The sequence below is a fragment of the Patiria miniata genome, unplaced genomic scaffold (genome assembly GCF_015706575.1).
Source record: "Patiria miniata isolate m_02_andy unplaced genomic scaffold, ASM1570657v1 HiC_scaffold_20, whole genome shotgun sequence".
Classification (NCBI taxonomy): domain Eukaryota; kingdom Metazoa; phylum Echinodermata; class Asteroidea; order Valvatida; family Asterinidae; genus Patiria; species Patiria miniata.
Window position 1 is genome coordinate 39,599,156 of NW_024037059.1, and position 11,345 is coordinate 39,610,500.

The following is an 11,345-nucleotide window of genomic DNA, read 5'->3' on the forward strand; positions in this document are numbered from 1 at the left end:
CATGACATATCATACTTTTATCATTCCAATTATAACTACTTCTATACACATAGGCCTATCTTCTCGATTGTTGTTTGCCGATGGTAAATGCCATCTGCCGTAACGTATCTCACAGCAAACTGGTCACAGGTACACAAAGACTTTTTCAGATACTACAAAATATTCCTCCAATTGTTACAGAACTGATTTTAAGACAATTAGTATAAATTTCATACACCAAATATTTCATGAAAACTCACATAATTTTATTGTGCGATGCAGAATTAAGGAATGGCTGTTGAATTACACTTTTATATAGACAACCGTCGTGAATAAATAATTATAACTTACATGCATCTTTGGAACTTGAATTTTCAAGAGTTTCAATGCTTATAAAGTGAACCGATAAATTACTGACAAAATAGTAAGAACATGGTTTGTTCTTTACTTAAATTTCATAGAAGACCATTTCATGTACGAATATGGGTCTATAACTGATGAGGCTATGACGAAAGTTCGCGTAAATTGCACATTATTGTATTCGCTTCTTACAACTCGTCTACCGCTCGCGACTTTGTGTTGATCAGACATCACTCGATTTGAATAATTATACAATAGTTAGGAATAATGGTCAGAGCACACTTGTTGAGAAATGAGGACGATTTATGACTGGATCGACACTGGTTCGGCTAGAGCACGTGACGATGGCTTTCATGGCTCCTCGGAAGCGACGATCCATGACGCCATAGATGACAGGATTCAGAGAGGATTGTAGCATGGCCACCAACACACAAGCTGTGAAGTAACTTTCCGGCCACAAACACTCTCGTGCTATCACTTTACACAGAGCCCCTGTAATGTATGGTAGCCAGGCTAAGATGAATGTTCCCACCACCATCATCATCATGGCCGTCGATTTGTTTTCCCGTGCCGCGATGCGGATCTTGGGTCTATGTTGGTGGCAGCGGTGGGATTGACACTCATGTCGCGTGTCGCTTGTGCGTGGTGTACCCCCATGGGCATCCGAATCCGCCTGGACGTGGTTGCAAGCCGAGACGTTGGTTGAAATCGTCTTGAGGGCTTGTACCCGCCTGGAGTGGTGGCGTGCTACCCTCAGGATGTGGTAATAGCAGAAGAACATCACTCCAAGAGGCACGACGATGCAGACGAAGAGGCAAAATATGGCGAAGGAGAGGTCACTGGAATCCCAGGCGATCAGGCATAGGAGCTCACTTGGATCGTATCTGTACTGAGACCAGGGGGTCAGTGGAAGCAGTGCGATCAACAGACTCTGAACCCAGACCCAGATCAGAAAAACAGTAACAGTTCGCCTGGTCATGAAGGAGTTGTACTTCAAGGGTCTGATGATGGCACAGTACCGGTCTATCGCGATGACTGAGAGGGTCGAGATGCTAGCTACGGGGAAGAGCATATTGACCACCCCGCTGATCTTACAAAAGACATCACCAAGGATCCAGTCCTGCTTGACGCAGGTGATTAGAGCCACCGGCATCAGAGTTACTCCTACCGAGAAGTCCACGATGGCTAGATTCAGGATGAAAGCAGAGGTGATAGTCTGTAGGACACGGAACCTCACGATGCTGAGAATGATGAGAGTGTTGCCGGCTACGGTCAGAAAGGCAAAGATGCAGATGGCGACCGCCTGAATCACAGTGAAAGCCGTTAAAGGCGAAGCACTGCCATCGAATCCATCGTCAGCCGTCCCATTTGGGGGACCAGAATAATCGAACATTATCGTCATTTTCATTTTGGGCACCAATTATGTTTCCGGCGCACTCAGCCCTTGAAAATTCCACACCAGGCCTGCCAAGATCAAACTTTTGGGAGTCTTGATAAGATAACGTGGAATGTAGAATCGGGTCCACAGGTCCTGACAACCTCTTCAGAGATCAAAACAGTTTTGCTGTGTTGTGTTGGCAGAGGCAACGTTTCCTTGATGCGAACGTTGTGTATAGCCCACATATAGACGATACATCTATTCCACAAAAAAAATCCGCTATAAATGGCTTCTCAAATTACAAACCATATTATGACGTCATCAGGTCGTTCCTGTGTTATCGGATGTCAGCAAGATCCGGATGAGTCGTCCATTCAAAATCCCACAGAGATTCAGAGAACGATCCTCTTTTAGGGTTCAGACACCTTCACCCACGACGCACATTTTCGAGTATGAATGTGGTATACGCCGTATCTTCGAATGCGTCTCGAGAGTGTTATCGCCGAATCTTGCAAGCTCAAGCGGACTGTACCATCAAGGCAAAAAGTGACACGAGCTGACGAGAGTTGCTCTCCTCAACCGCGGCACTTAACACTGTAACCTTTGAAATCATTCGTGAGGACAAACATACAGAATGATATTCTCTGTCCTCGTCACAGCTGCTTGAATACAAACACACGTTGGTGTTGACCTGGATGTGTGCAAACAGCGAGTTGACAAAATGCACCTTTTTATAAAACAAAAAAATGTTGCTCCGTCCGAAGTGCGTCAACCCGTGAGTCTCATCCACCAACCTGAAATGGCGGCCTTTACAAATGGAATCTGGAATGGCGCCGGACAGCAAGTAATGGGCAATACGAGCCAATGTTGGCATCCGGGTAAAGTGTTCTAATTTCCGGTTCCTGTATTGTGCATGTGGTGCGTGCTGGCCATAACTTCATTATGCTATACGGTATAGGCCTATATTCATCATTATTATACCAAACAGCTTTTCAGTCATTGTTAATCATTATGCGTCTGACAGGACGCATCTCTTGTCTCCGAACCACAATTTCTGTAACGTGGATCATAGGAATTCAACAGTCAACCCATCTCGGAAATCCCTGATGACAATCTCCTGGAAATCCAACCAAAAACTCCCAAGTATTCTCCGCTCCGGTTACGTTTCGAGAAATTGCGATACTACGTGCCGTATACCTCGTGATCAGATGGCGGGTTGAAAGCAATTTCCAGAACCTATCTAATGCAGGGAGGTGATGCGTGCATCAACTTTTGTACTACATACGATGAGTGCAGCGGGCTACAATAAAAGCCACTTTATCAATATGAATTCTGGTACAGTAAATGTCTTGCCAAATTAACTTCGGCGTTGACGGAGGCCGAACGGGGGAAATCAAACGTTGCATGGCTATTGGCCTCACGCACGCTTGACAAACACGCACTGGGTATATACCTTTCATCGCCTATCATTGCCACAAATCTTGATAAATTTCAACTGTGCCCTTTCGTACAGTGTGTTTCTCTTCATTTTTTTTTTATCAGTAATCGCATTATGGAGCTAATATAGAAAGTGAAAGCCCTTCACGGTGGCGGGCATTTAGAGAGAAAACGTTTATCATTATTATCAGATGGATAGTATAGAGCTCGTTGCTTTACAAGAATGTTTTTTTTCCCCAATGAGGATGGCTGGCTTGCAAAGGTATTTACGAATTTCAACAGTCGGTGACCCGGAAATGTAATCTGTATTTTTCTCAGATAAGAGACAATTAACAAGGGGTCGTTAAGCACACCGTGAAACAACGACTACGTGGAAGTTTAGACCTGTGACCTATCTTCTTTAACCCGAAAAGGGCCGGGTTATTTTGACCATCTCTCCGCGGCCGGGGGGGGGCGGAATCCTCAGATCTCGGCCATCTAGCGACGACAAATTATGAAACTCAGTACATCCATAAAACAACTTATCATGAACATACCCAGGAAATTTCATGACTATAGGTCAAGGGGTTTTGAAATTATGGCTAATTCAATATTCATATGCGCGAATGGTAATGCTATGTGTACACTACGTATATGGGGAAATTCAGTTTTCACGGCGCGTAGCCCCGGAAACTTTTTCGCTGCGCGGCACATTTTTCAAGGCTATCGCGGCAAAAGTTGAGGGGAGGGGGGCGGATTCCGCCCCCCGGCCCTTTTAGGGTTAAAGATCAGATTAAGAACAACCTGTTTTGACGTTTTGCTTAAAAGTTGGTGTATAATTACGTGCTTTTTGGGTATGGCACCTTGAAACATAGATTTTCAAATTGAATTGATAATTTTATAGCATTAGATTAGTTATGATCCTTCCAATGAGACATCGCACGAAAAAAAATCGGCCCACGACAAGTTATCAATTAATTAATTTCAACTTTTGAATTAAGAGCTGGACGCTTATACAACTTCTGAACTGGAGCGCGCCATCCAAAACCACTTTTTAAAACTGTATAAATGCCTACATTATTTTCCTTTAAATTTCGTTCGGAAAAGAAAATCGAAATTTTGGAAAAGCACGTATATACCAACTTTAACAAAAAGATAAATTAGATAATTTGCTATCATTTTTGCTATTAAGTGCCGTGTTGAACTGAAGTTTCAGTGTGATCCAGACATAGCTTGCACGGCAGAATCTGATTGTACAGCTTGGAATACTTTTTCTCAGTATACTTGAAAATGGTTAAAGGAACACTGTACTCCTCGTTTTCCAGTAAATATCTATACTAATTGCTATATGATTATACCATTTTCTGGAGGGGGGTACTCAAATCCAAGACCCCAATTGATTATGCTATTCTTTTCATACTTGCAAAAAAGAACATAAACAGTTTTAGGAACAGGTATAGATTTCAGGCCATTTGAATATTATTATTTAAAAATTTGATGGACAGGACCTCAAAATCGTGTGAGTATTAGAATCCTGCGAGCTGCTTTTGTGTCCCTCTTGCGTATGGGTGAAACCATTATACCTTTGTGTAATTTTACACATTTCCGCCCTAGGCCCTCGATATGAGATGTACACCTGATTTTGTAAAAGTGACAGGGTCGAGTGCGTATCGTTCCATTCAAAAATTTACAAGGTCAAAGTTTTCTATAAGAGATAGGGTATTGAAAGGGACTTCCCCTGTAGGGCTCCACCGAAAATATTTTCAGTTTATGCTACAAACACTTGGAAAATTTGCTCTTATTTTTTTGAAAAATCTATTCTGGACTTCCGCCCCTCCCACCCCCCAAAAGTGAACTATTTCTATACTTCACTTTTTATACTGGCCCTGCCGAAAACCACGTACAGCTTGTAAACAGAAATAATAAGCTCAAATTGTTTTGTAAAATAAAGTTCTGAAATGCCTCCGTAGTTTAAAATTTAAAATGCAATATACGAAATATTGTTCGACCGACACTGTACTTTGCGTGTACGATTCATGCACGGTCATGGCAGTTATTAAAGGAATAACATTAACTTCCCTTTTAGATTATTTATTTAGCTGGACGCATGAACGCATGCAGCAACCTACAGTGTATGTTTATTTCCATATACAAATGTACATAAGCACGCAGCCGGCCCGTGTTGGGAATTACCGAAAATTCGGAAATAGAAGGCATGCTGTGTGCGTGTTTTGTCATTGAAATGTCGCTTTGTGTGGCTTTCACAACCGACCAAAAAAAATCCAAATGTGAAATAAAAATTTGCTGGGGTAACACACCTTGTTCCTTACTTCCTGTTCCACGTAAGACCTTCCATAGGTGTAACTTTTTGTTTGCTGAAGAAAAATATGAAAACTGTTGACATTCACGATCAATTAAATTGAATTCCTTGACGGTTTTGATGGATGATGTTCGCTCTTCCATCTGGCAGGGAGGCCCGGATCTCAGCCCAACGGTACGGTAAGGCAATGTAGTGTTTTAAAATTGTAACTTTTGGATTTTTCCCCTCCAAAATCGGGTTTCCTGCATGTCTTAAGTCAATCAATCAATCATCAATCAATACTTTATTTCCACTCAGTCAAATAACAATACATGGAAAATTGGTATAATTAGAATGAAGGGCGATTAAGTGTACCCGAGTTTTCTTTTGAAATTTGCAAAATTCCCTCAGTACGGTTCGGTACTCTTGTTTCACAAAATTACTATTAAATTTGGATGTGTATTTGGAAAGTGAGTTTTTTTCAATTTATATTTTTTACAGCTATTTTGTGAGCTTATATACTGTAGAGTTCCCTCCTTAAAACAGCTAGGTCAAAATTGTATCATACTATATTCAATTAATTTTGTGCTATGGTTTGCCACAGCAGGCAGTACATCTCCAACCTGCAGATTATACAACAATTTTGTACAGGGAGTGGCAATTTAAGTAACTTGGGCTTGAATCAAACAAATAATTCACAAACATTCTCCAAATCCACACACATTGGCAGTCTATAAACTAAACAAAAATTTTGAACCTTGATGGGAAGCTCAAAATGTTACAGAATCTGATTTTCAAGAAAATTCCACATTTTATTCTGAAAAAAAAGAGGGAAAGGAGGAAAAGGAGGGCAACGTTTGGAATGTTTCGAATGTGCGAAAATGTTGTGAGAGATTGGGTGGATTTTACAATACTATGAAAATTACAGCCTGATATTCAACTAGGAAAACACAAAACCTTATTTAGCCCTAATAATCATATCGGATTGTTTTTGACAAGCTGTAATAGAGTTTTTGCAATGCAGGTGAGTTTCTTGGAGATATTGCGAAAAAAATGTTTCAGTCACTGTGTTTAACATTTATCAGTATAAGCGATCTTTACCCTCCTCATGCAAACACATTAAAAAAAATCAATTCTTTTGAGAGCTAAGGGTTTGACTTTCACTAACTTGAAACGTATTGGTTGTGTTGAAAATAGAGCAAACAGTATCAAAAAGGAAATGGACCCTCACTAATTAAGATTCCTGCACCGTCATGACAATTATTAAAGGAAGAATAACATTTTTTTTAGATTACTAGTTGGACGCATGAACGCAGTAACCTATGTTTATTTTCACGTGGCAAAATGCCCCACCAAGTTCATCTACGTGACCACCCAAAAAGGACCGCGTTGGGAATGACCGTAAAACCAGGAATAGATTTGTTTTGTTATTGAAATTTTGCTTTGTGTATCTTTCCCAACCGGAACAAAAATGTACAATAAATTGTGCTGGGATAAAACACCTATAGTTCCTTACTTCCTGTTCCATGCAAGATCTACCATAGGTGTAACGTTTTGCTTGCTGAAGAAATCTGGAAAATGTTGGCATTCACGATCAGTTAAATCTGAACTCCTTGACGGTTTTGATGGATGATGGCCACTATCAGGGATGATTATATCAGCCCATTTAAGGTAAGGCACTGTTTGTCAAATTGTAACCGTTGGCCTTTTTTTTTTTCATAATCGGGTTTTCTGCATGTATTTAAGCCTACGACTTGTTTTAATTTGAAAAGTTACCTCACAAAAATCAAAGTGTGCGATACTGTTGTTGTGTCCTTTTAGTCAACAAAATTTGCACTAACTGGAAATATTTTTGTGGCATTATTTGAAAAATGACTGTTTTTTCCTCATCGCATTTTACAGCTTAACTTTTGGTAAATTATTTTCTTGTGTTTTTCGGTTGTATATACCTTCGAGTGAGTTTCAAATTCCTCATTTATAAACAAGTCAAAATGTTATCATAAGAGTTCAATTAATTGTGTGGTACTGTTTTCTACTGCAGGCAGTGCAACTCTAGCTTTGTTAAGGGGGAGCGATACTTGATTTTCATCAAATAAATAATTTACATGCTTTCCCCAAATCCACACAAATTGGCAGTGTCAAGACCAAACAGTCAAGCATTTTGAATTTTGAACACAAAATGGTGATGAAAGGTTTACATGAGCTGATTTTCAAGAAAACTTCACTTTATAAATGATTCATTATTGTCCTCTGAACTTAGGGGGGAAAGGGGAAAATAGATTAACTTAACGTTTTTATCTTTTTTTTCAAATTTGGGAAAATGTTGGGAGAGATTGGATGAGTATTACAATACTATGAAAACTACACCCTGATACTCAACTTGGAAAACACAAAACCTTATTTAGACCTAATAATCGAATCACAGTTTATTTGGACAACTGTAAAAAATAAATGCTTTTGTTATGCAAGTGAGTTTCTTGAAGATATTGCGAGATGTTTTAGTCACTGTGTTTTACACTCATTAGTATTTTAAGTAATTTTTAATCGTCCATGCAAACATGAAAAAAAACTATCAATTCTTTTTAGAACTAAGGGTTTTACTTTCACTAACTTGAAACGAATTGGTAAGCCTAAGTTGAAACTGGAGCGAATTATTGTAATGGCAATAGAAAATCGGAAACGGAAACTCACCAATTAAAAAACAAAGAATTTTCCATTAAATAGTTATATAACAAATTAAAGTTCTGTTCCTTGTCGTTGCAACTAATTTGTTAACACCGATGCCTGTTTATTTCCGGGAGCTCCACTCCCGACCGCAATATGAGGGGCGCCCTCAACACTATAAACACTGCGGCGTCGTTGAGGGCGCCAATGCTTCGCCACATAAATGATGAGTATGAGCATAGAGCTAGGACCTAGCTCTATGGTATGAGGAAGTTATTGAATAATGCTTTATTCATTTATGGAAATACGAATTATTAAAAAAAAAAAAAATTCTGACATTTGATTTCGACCATTTTAATTAAAAGCTACTTCACTCCTGTAAGGTGACGATGACAAAACTCATGTCCATCCTAAATTTCAAAATTAATATTAAAATTCATTCTGTTCGTGTTTCTTTGCAGTTAATTTGTATGAACGGAAAGAAATGCCCAATAATGGAGGTGTCAAGCAGAAGAAGCCATCTTCCCTCAGCGGATCCTGAGAAGATAGACACTGAAGAAATTATCCATGTTATTTCGAAGACGTCATGATGATGTATGTCTGACGAGACCATGTGATCCGCAGTCACGTGGTTTTACACAAGCCATGAAACTGGCTCCCCAGGTTTGGCAAGCAGATGATAAAATACTGTTTCTTATTTTGGAAACCCTTTATTACCAGTTGATATACAGTCAAACCTGTCACTCTGGCCACCATAATAAAGAGGCCACAATTTCAGTCTGGCCGCCTTTGGTTGGACCCGACAAAAAAAATGACATAAACACACATTAACACTCTGGCCACTTATAAACTCCACCCGTTGAAACAGGAAAAATGTCGAATCATTTTGCGGATACCAAATGATTGTGATTAATCCATATAATACCGGGGAAATTGTGATGCAATTATCAGCAATACTTCTTTCTTTCGGGTAATGAAACCAAGGATTCCTCAAAAGTGACCAATTACGCACTGTATATAGTTCGCAAGCCCGAAGAAATCTGTAGAGAGAGAAAACTGTAGTTCGCAAGCCTGAAGAAACCTGTAGAGAGAAGAAAATGAGAAGACATTACAGTTTTAGAGGTCGGAGGAAACCCCCAGAAGAATAATCTAAGGAGAACCCACTGTAGGTCCCAATCCACACTTGGGCAGGAATCGAACCCGGGCCAGAGGTGGATCCGGAAGGTGAGGACAGTAACCACTGCGCCAACCCGACCCCCCTAAATATAATAATACAGCGTGTATTCAATAATATAGCGTGTGTAACCTCAATTATATGTGCTCGGTTTCATAATGATGCTTATCCAGGGCCCCAATATCGTTCTTTTCCCCTTTCTCTATCGAGGCGAGTGCACTTTGTGTTTCTTTAGAGCTCTGAATCTGGGCCGGGTTAATATCCTATGTATTCCTTCGAGTACAATACGGACAACTGATGACGGACCCTTTCAAAAAATATTCAGTGACACGATAAGCTAATTTGAATACAAATTACAAGGCAAAAAGGCAAAGATGTACATGAAGCGTATACAATGCATGGAGGCCCGCGATTGGGGATATCGGGGGGATTTCTAATTGAGGGGTAGACAAAAAAAATCCCACCAGTTATTATGATCATGTGAAGCACTAAACATGAAGCATTGCGTACAGTTAACCATGCATACTGGTCAAACCTGCCTATTGGAGGCCGTAGGCTATATATGCAGGAAATTAAAGCCTGCTGTTTTTTACTCAGCTCGACGTTTCGGGGATTCTGGTTTAGGTCGTCTTCATAGAGGCTGTGTCGACTGGAAACCAAGACAAATCAGGAAGGCAACCTCGCATCCCTCAACCATTTTAAGCCTTTTATTTTGTTAACACACAAAAAAAGAATATGCCCGTTAAACATGTTTCACGGGTATAGAATTCTGAGGTTAAACCATGATAAGATACCATGAAAACCAAAATATTGTCATGAATACTTCTTTGCCACAAAATCTGCCACTAATCATCAAGCTGAAGTTTTACATTTTGTGTTCTGCTACATAACGTTACCTGAATTCGCTTTTTCTTTTGACGATTATCATCTCCTCAACCAAAAGTCCTTGAACTGTCGCATACCCAGGCTTTGGCATCGGTTGAGAGAGGGGCATTTTTTTTTCTCGACCGCGGTGTTAGCAAATTTCAAAGCAAGGGTATAAGTTTTGCCCTTAGATTGCATTGCGGTGACCTGACCACAGTTATTCACCGGACAATGGATGGGGCTAAAATTTTCGGCTACCGGGTCAACGCGTCCAGTCTTGCGTACAACTTGAAAGAGACTGACCTAACATTTAGAGCACTCAGTAGAATTTGCTACTAAAAAAAAGGTCCACACGTCCCATTTCAAAATTCGAGTTTGTATCTGCTGCTGTAAGAGCATTAATGAGGCTCATTTTTATTTAAAAACTGAAGCATTCTCGAAACAAAATCATGTCATTCGTCAACCCAAAAATGCGACCAATTAATCGTATAGTTGTCGGTGATTTTCCTTTCGAAAGATATCTCCGACACCACAGTTTTAAATGAGTGCGTGTTTTTCTTCATGTGTCTATAGATTAAATTCCTTCTTTTTTTTATCTTCAGCCAACATTGATGGACCATAATATGTTCAAAAGCAAGAAACGAGGTCGATAATCAACGGAAGAGATGAAATCAGGGGAAAAAATGGCCGACTGCCGACAGAATCATCGGGGGAGTTGGAAAACAAACTCGTGACCTGTTACCTGATGGCTTACAAAAATATCACGCGACGAACGCGTGACTGCTGCACGAGGTGGTGTGATTTTTTAAAAATAAAATCTGCGAGTCAAATGATCATTTCTAAAGATCCCTTTTCTTTAAAATATACCGCTTGAAATGCTAGTGTTTAAAAAGTACCAGTCGAGAAAAATATGTGAACAAACGTGCATGAACAAACGATGATTCAGCAAAATAAAGAGGCATGTTGGAAATCCTCCAGAATTTGTTTTCAACTAAGAAGAGTGTCGCCAGCCAGGGTGCAAAAAAAGTGATCAAGCATGACTTCAAACAAACTCCGCCAAAAATCTGTGCATTGACAAAGTTTTAGGCCTTGACACCATCCGAAAATAGTGCATGAAGAATCCAGCCTTTTTGTGAAGGTACACTGTGCCATTTTCTAAAAGAAAATCAGGTGGTTTTTTTATATTTGTCTCCATTCCCAGTATGATTGTG

General features: G+C 39.9%; 1 protein-coding gene across 1 annotated transcript; it reads right to left on the reverse strand.

Moving 5' to 3' along the window:
- Positions 1–186: 186 nt before the first annotated feature.
- LOC119727266 (dopamine receptor 4-like) lies at positions 187–2,825 on the reverse strand. Its single transcript, XM_038199124.1, has one exon. The coding sequence runs from the start codon at positions 1,745–1,747 to the stop codon at positions 611–613; it is 1,137 nt and encodes a 378-aa protein (XP_038055052.1). The 5' UTR covers positions 1,748–2,825; the 3' UTR covers positions 187–610.
- Between the last annotated feature and the right edge of the window lie 8,520 nt (positions 2,826–11,345).

Bases quoted from the DNA above. Each gene is read 5' to 3' on its own strand.
- LOC119727266 (XM_038199124.1), bottom strand. From the start codon at position 1,747: ATGAAAATGACGATAATGTTCGATTATTCTGGTCCCCCAAATGGGACG.